The sequence below is a fragment of the Condylura cristata genome, unplaced genomic scaffold (genome assembly GCF_000260355.1).
Source record: "Condylura cristata isolate star-nosed mole 26May11 unplaced genomic scaffold, ConCri1.0 scaffold00011, whole genome shotgun sequence".
Lineage (NCBI taxonomy): Eukaryota > Metazoa > Chordata > Mammalia > Eulipotyphla > Talpidae > Condylura > Condylura cristata.
Window position 1 is genome coordinate 31,789,280 of NW_004567112.1, and position 21,439 is coordinate 31,810,718.

The 21,439-nt window shown below is 41.1% G+C and overlaps 2 protein-coding genes across 2 annotated transcripts; one reads left to right on the top strand and one right to left on the bottom strand.

Moving 5' to 3' along the window:
- Window positions 1-595: 595 nt before the first annotated feature.
- DYDC2 (DPY30 domain containing 2) lies at window positions 596-7,994 on the bottom strand. The gene is made up of 4 exons (XM_004681056.2): window positions 7,975-7,994; window positions 4,065-4,219; window positions 3,557-3,701; window positions 596-762 (listed from the first exon to the last, which is right to left on the bottom strand). The coding sequence occupies exons 2-4, from the start codon at window positions 4,209-4,211 to the stop codon at window positions 596-598; spliced, it is 459 nt and encodes a 152-aa protein (XP_004681113.2). The 5' UTR covers window positions 4,212-4,219; window positions 7,975-7,994.
- A 3,210-nt stretch (window positions 7,995-11,204) lies between these two features.
- Window positions 11,205-17,846, top strand: DYDC1 (DPY30 domain containing 1). Its single transcript, XM_004680697.1, has 6 exons — window positions 11,205-11,351; window positions 12,046-12,147; window positions 13,884-13,976; window positions 16,047-16,115; window positions 16,640-16,732; window positions 17,817-17,846. Exons 1-6 carry the CDS (start codon window positions 11,205-11,207, stop codon window positions 17,844-17,846), a joined length of 534 nt encoding a protein of 177 aa, XP_004680754.1.
- Window positions 17,847-21,439: the final 3,593 nt, after the last annotated feature.

Genomic DNA, 21,439 nt, shown 5'->3' on the forward strand with positions numbered 1-21,439 from the left:
AGGTAGGGATGTCAAGCAGGTAGTCAGGTCCAAGGGAACCTTGATTAAATTCAGAAATCTACTGAAGTCAGCAGCATCTAGCTGATAGTTGAATACCAATAGAGAATAACTGAAAACAATTTCAAGGCCTTGAGTTTGTCACTGTAGTTCTTTGAAATCCCTGTTTTATCAGTGATCATGTATACACAAAAGCAATTGTAAACAGTCAGAAGGGTCTGACTGCAAAGTTAGCTAAAATTAAAACAGTACGGTACATGATGTGTTTTCAATGTCTAATCTCTGAAAACCCTCAAGCGCTTACTTTTTAACAATCCTTACTGTGAGTTTATTTTATCCTGTAATTAGTTCAAATCTTCACATGATTAAAAGGTTTTCATGGCTATCAGAACAGGACTTGGGCTGGAGAGTGTCTGTAGACACCTTCTCCCAAAGTCCCTCAATTCTTGGTTTTAGCTACACATAGTTATCATTTTCAAATACAAGCTCTTTAGCTGGCTTATAGCAAGCACCTTGGGAACATCCACCTTCTGACAGCCAAAGGAGGAGATCTGGCACTAGGCTGCAGTTTGTGAGCAATTTCATGTAGAAAATCCTGCTAATTTATTTCTTCTGGAGTTTTGAGATTGTAGTTAGTCTGTTTGAATGACTGAAAAATCTCTTGAGGCTCTTCTGGAGTCATAATGGAAGAACTTGGTAGGGATTCCTTCTCCAAGGCCTCTTTCTCGAGGAGTTTTGTATTCTCTTGCATGGATTGGGTCTTCTCTGTGGATTTTAGTGGCTAAATGGACAAAAAAAAAATGCTGTTCATGCAAAGTAAACCATACTCAGTTTGGCAAGAACATAATAATGTCATTTTCATGCCTAAGACTAGGAACAAAACTAAACAGACATGCATTAGTAAAGCACAAAACTTGATAGGACACAGATGATCCAGCAATACTTTAATAACTATCTGCCAGAATAAAACTCAACACTTTTGTAAAGGTAAATGGCAAAATTTAGACTTGACCTAAAAGGTATCATCTATAATGTCCAACATATAAATAAGACTAGATTTATGAAAAGTAGGAAAAGGGGATCCATCATCAAGAGAAAAAGTACTTGAAAGCCAGACACTACCTTCAAATGAGTAAGATAAAAAAGGACTTATAAGTAATTTCACAAATTAAAAGGAGTAAACTGGGCACACTAATCCCATCTTAGCCCAGAAGTCCCAGGATCAATTCTGACTCGAATGCTACCCATTGTGTGAATTTTTTCTTGGTTCCTATAATTGGATATGATCTCTACCACACATAATTATGTTCTGTTTCTATTCTTTCTTGGATACATGTACTAGGTCATTAGTATTCAATCTGGGATACTCAAAGACTTTCTAAGTTGTATGCAAACAATGATGGTTTAAGTTAGGAAAAATCTTGCAGTGCTCTAAGCACATGCATAGAAGTCCAATAGCTAAATCAACAGGCCTGTTGAAACCTTACAAACAACCCATCCTGGGCATAAGGGAGATCACTGTTGGGTTTTCTTATCTCCTTTTTTTTAACAAAGAGAGCTGATTTCCATAACCACAACTTGCATATGAACACTTTCTTAAAACTGAGAAATTGCACTAGTCCAGGCCTGGTATTGGTTCTCATTCCTCATCTTCACTTGTAACTGCCTTTTTTCACACTTGGCAACCTTTTGCTTAACTGAATCTTGCTAAAGAACTCTGCTACAGGGTATAAACCTGAGCACTACACAAAAGGACGATTCAGAATATTGATGTGAGCAATTTTTATTTAATAAAGTCACCATAAAACCAGGGGAGAGTTTTGGGAATCTTTCTCTGCATTATCTATTTCTATTAACAGTGAAGCTTGTGTCAGAACAAGATTAGTAGGGGCCGCAAGGTGATGGCAACTTTTTTTTTTTTCAGCTCTTTGGATTGTTTGCAGATTTTGTGTTTGGTTATTAAAAACAATGCTGAGTTCAAAAGTTTTTTTTTTTTTAAGTTAAAATTATATACTTTATTCCTCATGATTCTCTAGGTGATGGCAACTTTTACTTGCTGACACCACCTCTACCATCATCCAACTTCTGGAAGAATGAATTGTTCTTAAGAGTTCCTTTAGACTATAGTCTAACAATAGTATGAAGCTGACATTATTTCAATTTATTTATCAGACATCTGGACTGGAAAAAGTATGTGTATCAAGTGTTTATGAGGAAAGCTGAGCCTGTTAGTATAAATATAAATAAGCTTAATATTTTCATGTCTTCGTCAAAGTTGACTTTGGAAACTAGTTAAAGCTAGGGAATTGTATAAGCCTGCATTAATGATTTTTAACACACAGGGCCTAGTGATCGGGAAAATGATGTCAGATTTCCAACACAGTAAATCAATATCCTATCTAGGAATCTTTGCACTTCCTAGAAAACACAGAAATGATGCAAGAAGTTTTCAAGAAGACATGGCAAAAATTCTTGGAGATAAAAGAAATACTTTTAGACTAAGAAATACATGGCTATTTCTAAGTATTCCAAGTTAGTAATTTATGATCACTATTACAGCATCACAGAGGTGGCATCTGTGGCTTGATACATAAACTAACAGCGCCGAATGAACAAAATACTTCAGTAAATAATATATACTTGCAGTGTTCACTTGAACACGGTTAATAATAACCATGTTTGATCTTTTTCAAAATACATTTTGAAAAGGGCTCAAAGGATTTTATTTTAAAATATTTTGTTCTGGGCCCTCTTTGGTGGCGCAGCGGGTCAAAGCACAGTACTAAGAAGCTAAAGCCACTTCAGCAGGAGTTCGATCCCCGCCTGCCCCAGAGGTGATCCTCATGGTGTGGCAGACCTCTCCTGACCCGCCCGCTGCTCCCTTCAGCGGTGTACTTCGTCAGTCGGCCTGTTCTCCCCACTTTGTCTCTGGTGAAGCCTCTCACCGCCCCTGCATCTCTGGCCTGTACCCTACTTCTGTATGCAGAAATAAATCTTTAAAAAAAATTAAAAAAAAAATTTGTTCCAATGATATATTTGATTTTTTAAAATCTGATTTAAAAGTCAGTAACATGGCCCTCCCTGGTGGCACAGCGGGTTAAAGCACAGCACTAAGAAGCTAAAGCCACTTCCGCATGAGTTGGATTCCCGCCTGCCCCAGAGGTGACCACATGGCGTGGCAGACCTCTCCTGACCCGCCCGCTGCTCCCCTCAGCAGTGTACTTCGTCGATCTGCCTGTTCTGCTCCCCACTCTGTCTCTGTTGAAGTCTCTCGCCGCCCCTGAGCCTCTGGCCTGTACCCCAGTTCTGTATGCACAAATAAATAAATCTTTAAAAAAAAAAAAGTCAGTAACATCTGAGGTATTTCTTGAAATCTGAAATGAAAATTGCCTTTAAACATTTTCTTTTTTCAGTGGCAAGAATATTATCAATAAGATTGGTTTACATATAAACATATGGATATGGAGGAAAAGGTAGTCAAATGGGCATGCTAAGTGATCGACAGGCAGCCAGGCTGCCTGCCTTGGTCTGTCCGGGTCCATCACTGAGATGTGTGTGCCGGTACTGAGCTCCTCCCCTACCTTGTGACGCTGTTCATCTCTCTGTTGAAGCAAATACTCTTCTTGCTTCAGCATTTCTGTTGTTTTGTTTTCCTTGAGGCTATTATCATACTCCTCTTTTAGCTGAATCTCCTCTTTCCTTTTCTGGGGTGATGTGACAAGAGTCAAGTCAGGTCAGTCCCAGGGAGGCAAGCACAGAGGGGTCTCCCTCCCCACACACCTCACAGACCTCAGGTCCCAGATCTGCAAACTCAAGAGTTTGCTCCTATACCTAGTGTTAGCCAGCTAGGATCTCTCCAACCCACCAACTCACAGCTCTACTGAGCTGGCTTCACTCTTTGGTCTCCAGAACCCCCACACCCTGAAGTACCTGGGCCTAAGTGCATGTCACAAGCTGGAGCAAAGAAGAAACTTCCCAGGCCAACTCTGGAATTCTGCTTTGTATTTAAAGTTACCTTGGAAAAGCTAGAAGCCCCGCCCCAAGCCAATCCAGTATGTGTCACACACCTCTTCTTTTGCTTTAGAGGTTTTCCTGTAATGGTAAAGCCAGTAAGCCAGGTACTCTATGGGGTCACTTGGCCGAACTTTCGCCACCTCTTCCAGTGCCTGAGTCAGGCTATTTCCAAAGCATCTCTTCAGGTATTCGGTTTCCATTTTTGGACCTGGTGAATGCCAAAAGAGAGTCACACTATTTTACAAACCTAATTTGATTTTAAAAATAGACACTTACTAACCAACTCAGATTCATTTCAGTACAAAAATGAGCTGTTTCTGGATCCCATCCTTCCCAAAAGAGACAGGATCAATCAATACAGATTTATCAGTAGCACTTACAATCAAATAGACTTTTCCCCTAGAGCTCACCAGCTATCCTGGGTTAGATAATAAATCCTGGAGGTCATCAGCCCTGAGAGAAGTTGATAGGTAGATGGCCAAGGTGGCTATTGCCATACATTCCTATCCTTGAGTAGGCAGAAATAAGCAAGTAGGCAAGAGGTCTGAGTAGCAAACAGACAGAGCCATTGTGAGGGTGGAAGTTGCAGTCATCTATGACACACTGATCAACAGGCTAATTTACTTCACCAGAGATGACTGAGAAGCCCTGGGAAGGACAGGGATGGAAAATGCTGGGCACTATAGCTCCTGGTCAGGGACTTGTAACCCTTAATACAACATTCCACTCTACTGATGAAGCAAGCAGCCATTTGCAGTTGAACTGATACCCTTCGAATTGCTAATTGGATTTCAGTCTGAGGTAGACAGCAAGTTAGGAGTGGCAGCATGAAGTAGTATGAGCACAGACTCCAGGATCAGATAGGCCAAATTCCAATGCTGATTTTGCTGTTGATCTGCTGTGTAATCTTCCAGTCTTTTAGAGTCTCAATTTACTCATCTGTTAAACAGGATAACAAAGACACATGCCTTGCAATTGTGAGGATTAAGAAAGATTAAGAAATACCTGTAAAGCTCTTAGCCTGGTAGCTGGTTTTTATTAAATCTTACCTTTAACAGATTGTGCAGGAAATGGTCTCCTACCTGGCCTATTTTTTACCAACTCCATATTCCTGAAGTTTGCATATATATATTTTAAAGATTTATTTTATTTATGCATACAGAACTAGAGTACAAGCCAGAGGCACAAGAGCAGCAAGAGGACTCAGCAGAGACAGAGCCGGGAGCAGAACAGGCAGATCGAAGATGCACACTGCTAAGGGGAGCAGCGGACAGGTCAGGAGAGGTCTGCCGCGCCATGTGGTCACCTCCGGGTGGGGATTGAACTCATGCTGAAGTGGCTTTAGCTGTGTTTTAACCCGCTGTGCCACCAGGGAGGGTCCAAAGAAGTTTGTATATTTTAACTCCAAAGGAGCTAATCAATAAAGGCTTACATCCAGCCCGAGGGTATTTTTTTCTGGAGGCATTTTTCAGTTTAAGGAAGGGAAGATAAATAGATATGGATATGGACATAAAAGAAAAAAATCCCCAGTTCTTTCCACTGCAAAGGCCTACAAGTAAAAATGCCTTGGTAACAATGAGCACACTGACTTGTTTTTAAATAGTCTTCACAACTTAAAAGGAATCATGGTTCGTTGGGGAAATGGCTAACTCCAAGGAAACAGAAAGTCCAAATAAGCCAGGAACATTTTGTTGTCCCAGAAAGTTAAAAGATGCAAAAAAAAAAGGGCTCTTCCTGGTGGCACAACCGTTAAAACACCGCACTATGAAGCTCTCCGAAGTCACTGCAGCATGAGTTCGATCCCTGGCCAGGGAGCTGACCCACATGGCGTGGCAGACCTCTCCTGACCCACCCGCTGCTCCCCTCAGCAGTGTAGTCAGTCTGCCTGTTCTGCTCCCCACTCTGTCTCTGGTGAATCTTCTCACTGCCCCTGCAACTCTGGCCTGTACCCCAGTTTTGTAAGCAGAAATAAATAAATCTTTAGAAAAAAAGAAGATGCTAAAAAAATAAAATTGCTGGGGACACAAGTCTCAGCTAGTATTCAATCTGGAACAATTTGGCCAACAAAATAAATGATCATAATGAGTTCTAACTAATTGAGTAAAATAAGGACCCATGCATCAGGTAATAGTAAATTAGTAAATGGGAAAGGAGGCAAGTAGAATCTGAAAGGGAAAGGAGGCAAGTAGAATCTGAAAGGAATAATGAAGCTTTAAAAGAAATCACTATTTTGTAACCATCATAGTATAACTGAAACAAGTAGTGCTAAAATTATGTGACTATTTGATATGAAGAACAGTATTTATATCGTTTCAAAGTATCTCTGCATATATTATATATCAATTCCAAAGGGAAATAGATACCTGCAATGGTGAAACCTGGTTCACACAACTTTAACCAAGTGATCAAAGTCACCACCACTAATAAAAGGGCAATGTGACATGTGTCTCCTGACTTGAAACTTGGATTAGTGGGACAAAATACAGTTGTGTGGATTCCTACCCAAAATGCAAAACTTGAATCAAATTGAGGAAATATCAAACAAAACCACACTAAGAAACAGTTTGCAACTGTTCCTGAAAGACAAAGATCAAAGAAGCCTGAAAGAGCATAACAACTCCATGCAACACATGATCACATGGACTGGATGTGTGTGGGGTAGGGCAGGGGATCCTATAAAAGATGTGGTTGAGGCCCTCCCTGGCAGTGCAGCAGATTACAGCACCACACTTCAGCACTTCAGCACAGGTTCGATTCCCCGCTGGGGAGGTGACCCACATGGCGTGGCAGACCCCTTCTCACCTCCCCGCTGCTCCCCTCAGCAGAGTACTTTCTGCTCCCCACTCTGCCTCTGGTGAATCCTCTTACCACCCTTGCACCTCTGGCTGTTCTGTATGCACAAATAAATAAATCTTTAAAAAAGAGAGAGAGAGAGATGTGGTTGAGAAGGTGGATCAACTGAAAGTAATTGTATAACTGAAAGTGATTGTATAAAGTGATTGTATAAATTTTCTGTTTATGGTAACTGAAATATGAGTAAGGAAATGTTCTTGTTCTAAGGAAAACACGCAGCATGGTAGGGGTGAATAATGACTTCCATAGATGTGCAAGTCTTAATACCTGGAACTGATGAATGTGACCTTAATAGGGAAAAAGGGACTTTGCAGATATGATTCAAGAATTTCAATTTATAGAGATTATACTGGACTATCTAGGTAGGCACAATGTAATCATCAGGGTCTTTATAAGAGGGAAACTGTGAGAACGAAGTGAAGAAGATATGAAAAGGAAGTGGAGGAAGCAAAGGTGATGTGATTCAGGGCCACGAGCTGAAGAATGTGAAAAAGTTCATAGGAGCTGAGAAAAGCAAGGATTTGGATTCTTCTCTAAGGCCTCCTGAAGGGCCCAATCCTGTTGACTTGGTTTTTGCCCTGTAAAATCATTTTGGTTTCTGACTTCAAAAAGCATAAGTGAATTAATGTGTTTAAAGCCACTGAGTTTGTAGTAGTGGTGGAAGGGGTGGGAGTGTGCAATAGATGGTATTCCCTTCTGCCAGACTGGTCCACCTTCCATCTCTCAGTGCCCACTCTGGCATTTAATACCTCAGCCAGGTTCTAGTGAAGTTTCTCCTGCTCAGCACCGCTCTGCATATAAGTTAAAACTGAGCACCCGCCCGGTCCCTCAGAGTCAAGAGGCTTTTGCTGCTCCTCCCCACACCCGCTTGCTCCTTTCTTTCTTTCGGGGCGCGCGGGACTCCTCACCGCCATCAGGAGCTATTCCCTGGTCTTCTAACCTTAAGCTCCCTCCCGTCTGGGCAGCACCCTCCGAACCTCCCGCGTTGCTCTTTGCTCACCCCATAGCGCAGCCTTCTGCCAGGAGTTCTCTCCCTCCCATTCGCGTGTCCACCCCACTCACACGCACCCCTCCTCCTGCCGCACGCCCTCCCCGCCCTTTCCCACTCACTGCTGCGCCTCGCTCCCTTCGCCCAGAGTTCTCAGGTCGCTCGCGGGACTCCGGAAACTGCAGGCGACCGGTCTCCCAGGCGCCCAAAGCTTGATTGCTTGTTGCCTAGCAACGGGACGCGGCTCCCGGGTACTGGGTAGGTGGGAGCGTAGGGTGTGCGCCCCAAGACGCAGGCGCGTTTTGGGCAACCGTCCTTGGTGCTAGGCTGGCTTCCAGCGGTAAGGGACTGTTTTGACGGTTGAATCTTATGCACCGCTTTGGGCTCGGTACACGCCCAGGCTTCCGCGGCTGAGCTCGGGGTGAGTTCCGCGCCCCTCCACCTCCCCCCCAGGCCCACTTGGCAGGGCCGGGGCTGACTCCTCCTCTCACTTCTCACCGATCCGGTTCCCTCACTGTAGGGATCGGAGGAAATGGGACACCCCTCTGTGGGACAGAGGTGAAAAAGAACTAAAGGGGGTGGGGGGTTTGGGATGGGGAGGAGCTGTGGGGGGGTTGGGGGGCGGGGAGCCTGCCAGATAAAATATGGAACTCCCAATTATTTCAGAGAAAGGAGTACACTTTTTCAGCACAAGCACAGTATAATACGAAGTATAATACAAAACGGTTCAGGTTTCTGAAATTCACATTTAACTGGACATCCTGTATTTTTATTTGCCAAATCAGACAGCCTAACCTAGCCCTTCCCACTTTCTCGGGTGACTTTCTCCCAAGCATGACTGGGGTCCCCTATTTCTTGTGACAACCTCTTCAGATTCGAAGCTACTGTTTCTGTGGGTAGGGGCTTTCTTATGTTGATCAAAGATGTTTGCTTGTTAGTGCATGAAAAACAACATTGATGTCAACAGCTTTATGGGATGGTTATTATCTCCACCTCGTGGATAGGAAAAAACGCCAAACCAGGTAAAGAACCTCATTTGGGTCCCAGTGCCAATGTGACTCAGGGCCCATAGACGGAGACCAGCAGCAGGGACGATGGCCGCTCCCCATCCCCTATGTCTTTTTCTTCTGGAGCAGGACCAGGAGTTTGTTTTCTTTATATGACCTCCCCTTTCTGTGCTTTAGACAGTAACAACTCAAGAGGGAAATAGGTTCATTTATACCAGTCACTAGTTTTCACAGTTCTGATGATTGCATCTGTGTATCCACACGTACACATTCCAGACCTCACTGGTTGATAACAGGCTATGTAGTATATACAATGCTGTGCCTTGCTTCTTTTATGTCACATCTGTCCTAGAGATCACTCCCAATTTTAGAGGCTTTCCTCATTCCCTTTTTCACCTGCACAATAATCCATTATGCTGTTTTTAGCTCATTAGTCCCTTAATAATGAACCTTTGGATAGGGAATTGCTTTGGTTATTTCTAAGTAACACTGCAAAATGACCACTGTATATATCCTCTCATGTTTTTGCAAAAACAGTATCCCAGAAGTGAGATTGACAAGCCAGAGATCAAAATACACATGTAACTTTCTAGGTATTGCCAAGTTCCCCTCTTTAGGGATCATACCATTTTGCATTCACATTACAATTATATGAGAGAACATTATTAAGGTCAATGCATAAACCTCCAGAGCTTAGTATTATGAAATTTTATGCAGAATACTAAGTATACATTTATCTAGGGACAGGTCTAGATACCCTGGCATTCTATCCTTTACAGTTGCTCATGCCTGACATATAATACGTACTCAGTATAGTTTTGCTGAACAATGAATACATTTCATTACATTCTTAAGAATCTGGATTTAACAGGGTAATTTGAGAGTGACCAATTTTTTTCAAAGCACTTGAGATATAGTGTTTTCTACTTTCTTTTATTTTTTTTAAAGATTTTATTTATTCATATAGAACTGGGGTACAGGCCAGAGATGCGGAGGGTGAGAGGATTCACCAGAGGCAGAGCAGGAAGCAGAGCAGGCAGATCTACAAAGTACACTGCTGAGGGGAGTAGCGGGCAGGTCAGGAGAGGTCTGCCGCACCTCTACTTTCTTACTGAAAAAAAAAAAAATAGTTCTGATCTAAGACTATTCTTGTTCATCTTTCAGTTATATACTTTGGACCATTACTGGAAATGGAGCTTATTCATTTTCCACTATGATTAAAACACACTCCTTGAGGAGCTAGGAACTTTTCTTTAGTGATAGAACAGACATGGACATGCACAGATCATTCTCAGATAATGTGACAAGGGCTATGTGGCCTAAGAAAGCTTAGGGAATGAGAGATGATGTATGACATCTTGCAGTTGAGGAGTTATTTCCCAAGCTGAGAGGGTGAGAGATCATTGTGTACAAAAGTCATCGAGATTGAGATGTACAAAGTGTGAGCAGAAAATGACAAGTTCAGTATAGTTAGGGTATGTTGGAGGCAGAAGAGATGTTTGGTGGTGAGCCGGAAGACAAAATGCTATTCTTTGGAGGTTGAATTTTATTTTACTATTTGGCCATGGAGATTCATGATTTCATCTGTGATATTATTGCAATATATTTTTAAAGATGTTTGTTTATGCTTACAGAACTGTGGTACAGGCCAGAGGTGTGTGTGGGGGTGTGTGTGTGAAAGGATTCACCAGAGACAGAGTGGGGAGCAGAACAGGCCGATCTACTGAAATACTCGCTGAGGGGAGCAGCAGGCAGGCCAGGAGAGGTCTGCCACGCCATGTGGGTCAGCTCCCTGGACAGGAATCAAACTCATGCTGCAGTGGCTTTGCAGAGCTTCATAATGCGGTGTTTTAGCCTGTTGCACCACCAGGGAGAGCCTATTGAAATTTTTTTTTAAATGGCTGGGGAGGAGCTTCTTGGCAGAGTCATTATGACAATGACTCTGGAATGAGAAGTTGGGGATGAGTGCCATTTCTCCCAGGGGATCCTCGAGTGTTCACGTATGTTCTCTGCCCAACTGTCCTCATACTGGAAACAATGCACAGTGCATTTGGGACACTAACTCCACTTTCAGGTATGTTGCTTGGCATATTGTCACCTTTCACTCAATACTTAAAGTTTCCCTTGGACTTGAGAGTCCTTCAGAGTTTTCAGATTATTTTAATTGTGGTAACTTGTGTGGTGTCTTTTGGCAAACTATCTCCTGCAACCATCCCTGATGAGAGATACCCAGGACTGGTGGCATTCAGGATTTGTTGGCCTCACTTTTATTGTATCTTCAGTGAAAGCTTCCTGCATTAATGCAAAATATTTCTCTTTTAGAAGTTTTTGTTTAAATATTAGGAATGGAGTCAGCGTATCTTCAAAAGCACCTCGGGGCATGTCTAACTCAGGGTCTTGCAGAAGTAGCAAAAGTTCGTCCAGTGGATCCAATAGAATATTTAGCGTTGTGGCTTTACAAGTATAAGGAAACTGTGACTGCAGAGCAATTAGTAAGTATGGATCTTCTTTTAGAAAATTAGAAAATAAAATAATTGGTCAGATTTGTTTATTCTAAGTTCATTATTATTTCTTTCCCTATAAAAATAGTGCTTATTATATGAAAGCTCCAACCAAAAAAGTAGAAGGAAGATAATACCCAAAGAAGACCTTTATTAAGATCTTTAGGTATTTTCTTCTTGACTTTTTTCTACTTGATGTAGATTTTTTTACATAATTGTGATCATACTTGGTATATAATTTTAATTCTTTAATTCAAATTATTGTACAGTTTTCAAATGGACAGACTATACTTTGTTTAACCCTTATCCTATTTTTGGTCACCAAGATGCCATAAAGTTCATTTTTTTTTTAAAGGCTTATTTATTTATTCATACAGAACTGGGGTACAAGCCAGAGATGCGGAGGGTGAAAGGATTCACCAGGGACAGAATGGGGAGCAGAACAGGCAGATGGATGAAGTACGCTGCTGAGGGGAGCAGCGGGTGGGTCAGGAGAGGTCTGCCACGCCAGGCCAGGTGGATCACCTCCGGGTCAGCGGGGATCAGGGATCCAACTCATGCGGAAGTGACTTAAGCTTCTTAGTGCTGTGCTTTAACCCGCTGAGCCACCAGGGAAGGCCCTCAAGTTCATTTTTATGAAGTTTTTTTTCTCTGATTAGTCATGTGATACTGTTTTTAATACTAGAGAGAAAAGGAATTGGTGGAATTGGAACGTGAACGAGAAGCAGCTCTAATGGAGCAGGAAATGATGGAGAGGCTCAAAGCAGAGGAACTCATGTTCCAGGAGGTAAGACAGAGCTCAGAGGTAACTGGAATTACCAGTGTCTACCTCCATGTGGTTCAACCCAAGTGTTAAAAACTCCCCATCTCTGGCTATAGCTTCTCATAACTTCTTCTTTTGTGTGTATATCCTTTGCTGAAGCAGCTGCACTGGTGAGGTAGTGAGAGTGTGTTCTTGAAGAAGCCCTGTGTCAGCCACACCCGTGATTTGAGTGTCACCCCTGGTGACACTGATGGGATCAGTGTGGACAGAGTGTGGTGAAGCAGGGGAGATGGCAAGTGAGGTAATGTTTCCAAGGAAGTTTTTTTTTTTTCTTTAAGGAAACCAAATGGAAAGGCAGTGGTTTATGTTAAGAAATAGAGGGCTTTATCTCTAGAGTCAGCCTTCCATAGAGACAGGAAGAAATTGGGTCTGGTGTATAGACCAGGCAAGTAGAGGGTCTTTGCATTCAGGGAAAGAGGAGAGATAGCATAGGTGTGTGTGGGTGTGTGGGTTTTGTGGCATGAAAAAACTGTGTGTGTGTGACACTTTCTTGTCTATGAAGTGGCCGGCAGAATGAGGTGGTAAGGTGGAGGTGTGGACAGAAGGCTGGGGTTTGGAATGGTGGTTTTGGAGAATGTGGTACGGTATTTTGAAATATGGAAGTTACTTTTCTATTTACATGAAGGTTTAAAAACATCCTGGAACACTGTCCTTGGAACTTGGAAAATACATTCACTACACATTTGTATAGGAGTGAAGATCTAGTTTCTTGTTTTATTTTGTGTTAGTACTTTAAGTGTATAAAGCAGCTTGACATACTTGTGATTCAAAAACATTAGTTCTTGAAATGACTTTCCTGAAGTATAATTTGTACGTCTCAGTGATATTTAGCCTTATAATTTTAGGTTGAATCAATTAAGAAACTTCTTTTCTTATTTTGACATGATGGGCGAGCACTGAGAAAAAGATGTCACAGAGTTGTAATACGGTGTCACTCTACATGCACTGACTGAATTAAATGTACTGTGTGACTTGTGCTAAGGAGCAGTGCAAAGTCAAAAGAGCCCCACCTCAGCTGTTCTGATTGCAAAAGCTCTCAGACAATAAGTCACTGAATGAGCCTGGCTGTGTTTCAATAGAGCTTTATGGACACTAAAACTTGCATTGCATGTAATTTTCATGAATAGTTACATATTATTCTTGTGATTATTTTTCAACCATTTGAAAACATTCTTAGTTTCTAGGCTGTATAGAAACAAGAGTTGGTCAGATTTGGCCTGACCCAAAACTTAGTTTTCTGACCTCTAGTCTAAGTGTGACATATATGTTGAGTTGGGATCAAGTAAATTGTAGATTATCTATGATATCAGATAATATACTTGAGATTTTCTCATCAGTAGTCTATAATCAAAGTTTGGCTATCTTTGAGAACCCATCTATGTTTTAAGAAATTTTATCTTAAAAAAAAAATTGCTATCGTCTTTTATGTAATGCAAAGTACAGAGGAAATGCCTTGATTTTGTAGAAAGTGTTTTTCTTAAGCGCTTAAAGAAGCTTCCTTTTTAATTCTATGCCTTAGGAATTATTTGTAAATGCTTGAATGTTGAGTGGCTGTGACCATTTATTTTTACACATTACTGAAATTTAAGTATGCATAAACTTAAGATTATTAATAAACTTAATAATACATTTCAAAGTAGTGACTTTAATTTTTGCAATTGGTCTGACTCTATTTGATTCATTTATTCCTGAATATCCAGCAACAACTGGCCTTCCAGCTAGAGCTGGAAATGCAAGAAAAAGAGAAAGCGAGAATAGAAGAACTAAAGAAAATAGAAGACATAATGGAGCAGGTGATTGAAATTTTTATAAATGTCTTTTATTTAAAAATCTCTTGGATTCCTTAGTTCTTCCAGTTGTTATTGCTTGGCCTACTAAACACTTGTCACACAAGAGCAGTGTGACTTAGACAAATCTTACAGCCTTTTTTTTTTTTCAATCTCAGTTAACCTTTTTGAAAAATTGGAATAATAGCATATACATTATTAAAAATAGCTCACTGGAGGGCCCTCCCTGGTGGTGCAGTGGGTTAAAGCACAGCACTAAGAAGCTTCAGCCACTTCCGCATGAGTTCGATTCCCGCCTGCCCCGGAGGAGATCCACATGGCGTGGCAGACCTCTCCTGACCCGCCCGCTTCTCCCCTCAGCAGTGTACTTCATCGATCTGCCTGTTCTGCTCCCCGCTCTGTCTCTGGTGAATCCTCTCACCCTCCGCATCTCTGGCCTGTACCCCAGTTCTGTATGAATAAATAAATAAAAATCTTTAAAAAAAATAGCTCACTGGGTTGCAATAAAGATCAAATAAGATCGTGTATGTACAACAGCTTAGTGAGCAGTAGAGTTCTCTGGTAGGATGCTGTCCACATGTTAGTTGAGATTGTTGCTCCTAATTGTGGTAGCCAGAGTTGAAGTGAAGTTCTTGTTAATAGTGGGGTTATTCTAATTTCTGAGTCGGTAAATCTCTTCCTGTTAGATGTACTATCAACAATCATTTACATTTAAGAACACGTTTTAGATGAGATATTCGTGTCTTTCATTAAGTAAAATATATAGTAACTTATACTGGAAAAGTCTGCCTCTATTGACTAGGTCTGTATGATATCAGACCTCTATTTTTTCCCACTGTTTCCTGGTATCCAAAAGGTTAAGAATCAAATAAACCAAACTCCTGAATAACTGAGCTATTCTATTCAAGGAGCTATTTCATATTCTTTGTTCATAGCTAGTATCTGCTACTCAAATGTTACTCTCCAGTGTATGCCATAATTACAAACAGAAGCAGGCTTTATAGAATATTTATTAATGATTTCTAGTGATAGTATCATTATTTAAAGTAATCTTAAAATAGCTCTAGGGTGAATTGATTAAAAGGAGATGAGATGTAAAGGGGAAATTCAAAACCTATGCAGATGCTGACATTCTCTTAGCCTGACTGTTGTAGAAACATACCTGCACACACACATACATACATGTGCCCTTTCTCTCCAGTTAAGATTCACTAGTCTAGAAGGAAGGAAAACTAGAACACGTCAAGAAGACAGTAATCAAAATGATAAAACAAGGTAAGCTATTTTTGTTAAAGTCATTTGAAAGTTCTGCTTGAGTGTTTTCAAGTCTATAAGTTATAGGGGGTATTAGACTCTGTTTTGTGGCTCTAGAGTGTCACATCCATGATCTGTTCACAGATGAAGTCCCTCATTTTTTACATTTCAGCTCTTACATTTAACATTTACTTCTTTCTTACTATGCTAAAATTCATGTTCTCTTTAAAATCTCTCACTCTATTAACACTTTTGTTTTGTCATGTTTCGCATTTTGCTAATACTTGGCTTCAGGTTTGTTTTTTTTTTAAGATTTGTTTATTTTTGCATACAGAACTGGGGTACAGGCCAGAGGTGCAGGGGCTGTGAAAGGGTTCACCAGAGACAGAATAGGGGAGCAGAACAGGCAGACTGACTAAGTACAAAGCTGAGGGGAGCAGCAGGCTGGTCAGGAGAGGTCTGCCTCGCCATGTGGATCACCTTCCGGGGTGGGCGGGCTTCGAACTCATGCTGAAGTGGCTTTAGCTTCTTCGTGCTGTGCCACCAGGGGGGGCCGGCTTCAGATTTTATTATCGATCCATTTTTTTCAAAGACATTGCATGTAATCATCAACACAGCAGGAAGTCTTCCCCTGGTAGAGAGGATTAAATGAGCTGGGGACCTGCAGTTTTGTGTGTCACATCCCTTCTTAAACAAACGCCTTATGACAACAGTGTTGCCTTCAATTGGTTACAACATTCTAAAAGAAAAATGAGTGAAAATCAAACGAGGAATCAAACTGAAAAGCATAATGTATTTTTTCTTCATTTTTATATGTTATAGGAGGCAAGAATGAATATGGAAAATATAGTTAAGGGTGAAGATGCCCCTCATTTGGAGGTGAGAAGAAAAGTTACTCAGTTACTTTATGTTATATAAAATGAATGAGTACCCTGAAACGTAAAGCTTCATTTTGGTGCATTTGTGGTTAAGTGTTTAATAAGTAAACAGTCAAAAAAGATAGTCCAAATATTCAACTTAATAATAAAACACACAAATATGAAGTGCTTTAAAGCAAAATCTTTTCTCCCAAATTATGTTTCTTGAAGTAAAGTAGGTTTACATGTCTCTTTATTAAAGTGGGTAAAAATTGGGCATTCAGGTTGTGTTTGAATTTTTAAAAACCAGAATGTCATGAGATAGTCACTCCAGGATTACTTAACAATGATTTAGCCTATCTTTCAGAATGTATCTTTTAGCAAGTTTTAGCATTTATTCCTAGAATTGTCTTGTCATTAACAGATATTAGTTCACTTCATGAATTAATAATGTTGGGTTTTGATTTGTAATCTCAAATTTTCTTGTCAAAATCAGAGGAAAATCAATCTATTTATTTGGAAGTCAGTTGAAAGTAAAAATAAAGTTTATGATTTTAGGAATCAGGCAAAACACTAGCTGAAATCAGTGACCGGTATGGGGCACCTAACCTGAGCAGAGTGGAGGAGCTTGATGAACCAATGCTATCTGATGTAAGTACCCATAGGACAATGTTTGGTGAAAAACAGCTTCTTTTACTTGTAGTAAGCCTAGAGCAGATCAGCAGGTGGAAGCCAGGACTGCTGTGGCAGAGGGTCCCTTAGGGGCCTTCCTGAGTGGGTCCTGACAAACTGGGGAGAGAAGAATCCAACCGTCCTTGGTATACATGCTGAGGTGTGGGTCTGCTAATCCTAAATGGCTGGTTTATCCAGCCTCCATTTTGTTACCTACAGTTCTATATTCCTAAAGCAAGGTCAGAACTGCCTGATCATGGGAGCCCAACCCTATGAGGTACCTTTCAAATCAAGTAAGAGCATAAAGCTAGATCACACTGGGAAGGGTATGCACCATGAGGTATCACTGGGAATGCCCGGGAGTGTGTGTGTGTGTGTGGGCATTAACTGATGCATAACAAAGGACCCAGAAGCTGAACAGTGGATGCTTGATTGATGAAATTGAAATCCTGACAAGGAAGTCAGGGCTTGATCTACAATACCAATCTATCAGCCAATGAGAAGTACAGTTCCACCTTTCCCCAATGTCTTTTATTTTTCCCTATCCGTTACTACTTCTTCATATGATTAATGCTGTATGATTAATTTACCAATAAAAAGGCCAGGATCTTGCTCTTGAACAGTCTCCTGCATTATGTAGCCTGCGCTACAACTCCCATCTCTTTATCAGAATGGTGTTGCTCGACACAACACTGAGGGAAGCTAGGTGAGCCAGTCAGTTACCCAGAAGAGCATGCAAAATGTGGGACAGGCACTGGGTCAGATTGAGACTCTTAGAAATTCTGGCACTGAAGGGGCTGGTACAGCAGAGGAGTCCCACATGAAGAATAAGGGCACCCCTAGGCAAGGAAAGCAAGAGAAGTGGAAGAAAGTGTGGCTTCATGAAGGCATTGAGAACGCAATCACTTTTCTCTTGAATTTGAGTTTTACCTGCAATAATTTGAAATTCTTGAAAAGTCCCATTACCAAAGCACATAAAATTATCTAAGCTCTATTTTCTTTGCCTTTGCATTTTCACAATGATAAATGTATTAAACTATATTCACTTTTATTTTGCTTTTAGGTTGCATTAAACATTGATCAAGATTTGTAGTCTCAACCAACTCAAGAGTAATAAATTTTTGCTTGTTTCAAGTTTCAAAGGATGAGGTTCCCCATTGTATTTTTCTCCCAGACTTGAATTCTTTCTTTTTCTAAAGGCACTTTTATAAATGGGCTTCAGCGGCAACTTGAAAGCATTGTTTTGCATTCCCCAATGCACCTGGTTATGCATGTGAGATTGCACTGAGAGAACAGGAGGGAGAGTTTACAGAAGCCACCCCAGGGGGCCGCTGGAGGCAGCGCTGGAAGGAATGTGTCCAGCTCCTAAGAACAATCACCTGAGGTGAAAATTACTGGTTCTTGAGAAGTCAAGAGCAAAAGAATAGGACTCCGGAGTACTCGAGATGCTTTAGTTACATTTCCTCCTGGGAGTTGGCTGCAAAGGCTTCTCTCATGTGAAGGGAGATGATGCTAGCTAAAATCTGAGTGTGCAGACTGGTGTGAGAGGTGGTGGTGTCAATTTCTTATGTGGAGAGAAGTCGCTTCTTGCTCCCTGGAAGCAAAAGAACAAAATGAAACCACACACACACACACACACACACACACACACATATACAACCCACAAAGGAGCTTGGGGTAGGGGGTAGAAATGTGAACAGAGAAATGAAGGGGAGAATACCTGCTCAATGCTTGAATGATAGCAGACTCAGGAAGGGATGTTCAAGTTCACAAAAGAGGACAGTTCACAAAAGTCAGTCTGGACCAGACTGCAAAATATACTCATTGTCAAGCTAAGAAGTGTAGGCATGTAGGCAGTATGAGCCAGCAGAGGAAGGAGGTGAAATTGCACACTGAAGGACATTTTTTTTGTGGATGGGACGTGAGAAAGAGGTGTTATGTCCCGATGAGTTGCTTTCATATGCTGTCCGTGTGGTGTTTGGGATGGCTCCTGCTTAGGATGCTGTTGTGAGAGTTGAGGCCTAAGGTCATGAAAATCTGAACCTGCACTGTCTCAGATTCATTTAATGAAGGTTTACTACTTGCCAACAACTGTATGAGATTCTCATGGAGGAACAGATGCAAAAAAATGTTTCCTGCTCTCAAGTCATTCCCCACATGGTAAATGTAAAGAAAACAAGTGATGGCTGATTAGATAGTTGTGAAGGGCATCCTGAAAGCTAGAGCAGTTGGAGGGGGCACCTTGAGGACTCAAGAGAGATCAGGCCTAAGGTAAGGAGGGAGGCCTGCTCAGGTGTGTCCCAGGGTGTAAAGGAGAAGCCCAGAGCTTCTCACCGACATGTAGAGTCAGGTGTCAGGGGGGCTCTTGTTTGGGAGGCACTAATCTGGGGTATATTGATGCATTTCAGGACAGAGCACAGAATTAATGTCTAGGAGATAACAACTTTATCCCAAAGTGCCATCCCCTTTGAAAGCATCACAAACACAAAAACAAACACAAACAATTCAATCAAGAATCTAGATATCAACACTCTCTGAATCCAGTCTAACTGGATTCAATTGTATTAAAATTGTCACTGTTTCTGCTACCACTAGATGTCACAAAGAGTCAGTTTTTAAGAGCCTAATTCTTGAGACTGGGCTTTGAAAAAATTTCATTTTGTACAGAAACAAGGTTTATAGTGAAATACTACTTTAAAAATTTAAGGTAATTATTATGAATCAGTACAAGTATATACAGACTAATATAAATAATATCTTTAAACCCAAAAGATTTAAGAGATTTTCATCTTTTACCTCTATTGGTGCATGTGTATTTATTGATTTGAACACCGTGTGATGTGCCATTATGTCTGCTCTTCTATCGGCAGCTGTTTAAGCTCTCACAAATGCTTTATTTTAATAACACACCCATGGATGTATCGTGATGTGCAAACACGTGCACACGAGGCTATCTGGTTGCCTGCACGCTGGCTGGGTGGGCTTCTTAAAATGCACCCCCAGCAAACCAGTAAGTCCGGGTGTGGGACTGGAGAATTTCCATTTTTAGCATATTCCCGCGGCTGCTGCTGCTGCTGCACAATCACACCTTTCAAAACACTGCTTTAGGATGCGTAAGTCCACCTGTGCAGTTCCTGGTGTCCATTTTCAAGCTGCCAGACAAAGCTAAGTGCTTTTCAAAGGGGTCACATTTTGTTCTGCTGCAGGATGTGGGCATTCGTAGCATGTGTGTCCTTTCTCGTACTTGGTGACACTACACTTCAGCGGTCTTACCCATCACTGGAGTGTAGTGTGGTAGCTTCTTTGTTATTTAATTTGCACTTTCTCTGATTATTAGTGAGGCTACCTATGTTTTTTCATGTTTGCTGAACAGTGGCTTTACTCTTCTGGGAATTGCATGTTCATATTGTTTGATTACATTAACTATTGATTTGTTTGTCTTTTTCTTAGTGATTTTCTTTGTTGGATATATGTGTTGGGAAATCTCTCAGGTGGTAGGTTGTCTTTTAACTTGGTTTATGGTACTTATTGCTTGGCAAAAATATTGAGTTTTATTTTAGTTAGATGTACTATTTTTCCATCATGTTTTGTGCCTTGAAAGATGATTCATTCTGAGACATGTATAAACTATCCAATCTGATTTAAGGATTGTCTTTGCAAATTATTTTTATATAGTTTATTTTATTTTATTTTTTAAAGATTTATTTATTTATGCATACAGAATTGAGGTACAGGCCAGAGATGCAAGGGTGGTGAGAGGATTCACCAGAGACAGAGTAGAGGGCAGAACAGGCAGACTGACGAAGTACACTGCTGAGGGGAGCAGCGGGCGGGTCAGGAGAGGTCTGATGCGCCATGTGGATCACCTCCGTCCAGGGCAGGCGGGGATCGAATTTATGCTGAAATGGCTTTAGCTTCTTGATGCTGTGCTTTAACCCGCTGCGCCACCAGGGAGGGCCCTATAGTTTATTTTTATAGAGGTAATGTTGTTTTACACATTATATAGGTTTTAGTTTGGCAACTAGTGTTTATACAGTTTCACTTTGGCAACTGTGCTTATCATACTATGCCTACAATCAAATGACCAGTCACCATCCACTACCACCCAGTGGTTCCCTCTATCTGTTCCAACCCATCCCCTTCCTCTCTGGTAACCCCCATTCTATAGTCAGAGTTCAAGAATTTTATTTTCTTTGTTTCTTTATAGTTCACAAATTAGTGAATGTCAAATGGTATTTGTCTTTCTCCTTTACTTAATTCACTTAGCCTAATCCCCTCAAGCCCCATCCTTGTTTTTGCAAAAGGTAAGATTCCATTTTTTCTATGGCTGAACAGTATTCCACTGTGTATATATACCAGCTCTTTCTTATTTACTCATCCACTATTGGAAACAGCTTCTTTATCTTGCTACTATGAATATTTTCATGTATTTTATTTTAGATTTTCAAATTAATTTTCTTCAAGTATAGTCAGTAGCCAAACCAATAGTTTAAAAACCAGGTAAATCAGGTCCTATCTGGTGGCAGGTAAATGCAGCACTAAGAAGCTAAAGCCACTTCAGCATGAGTTTGATCCCCAGCTCCGGAGCTGGCCCACATGGCACGGCAGACCTCTCCTGACCTGCCCACTGCTCCCCTCAACAGTGTACTTTGTCAGTCAGCCTGTTCTGCTCCCTACTCTGACTCT

Coding starts and splice junctions, on each gene's coding strand:
- DYDC2 (XM_004681056.2), bottom strand. CDS start 4,211: ATGGAAACCGAATACCTGAAGAGATGCTTTGGAAATAGCCTGACTCAG. Junction 3,702..4,064: donor CCTCTAAAGCAAAAGAAGAG/GTGTGTGACACA, acceptor ACATCACCCCAG/AAAAGGAAAGAGGAGATTCA. Junction 763..3,556: donor AGGGGAGGAGCTCAGTACCG/GCACACACATCT, acceptor TAAAATCCACAG/AGAAGACCCAATCCATGCAA.
- DYDC1 (XM_004680697.1), top strand. CDS start 11,205: ATGGAGTCAGCGTATCTTCAAAAGCACCTCGGGGCATGTCTAACTCAG. Junction 16,116..16,639: donor ATTTGGAGGTGAGAAGAAAA/GTTACTCAGTTA, acceptor TTATGATTTTAG/GAATCAGGCAAAACACTAGC. Junction 16,733..17,816: donor ATGAACCAATGCTATCTGAT/GTAAGTACCCAT, acceptor TTTTGCTTTTAG/GTTGCATTAAACATTGATCA.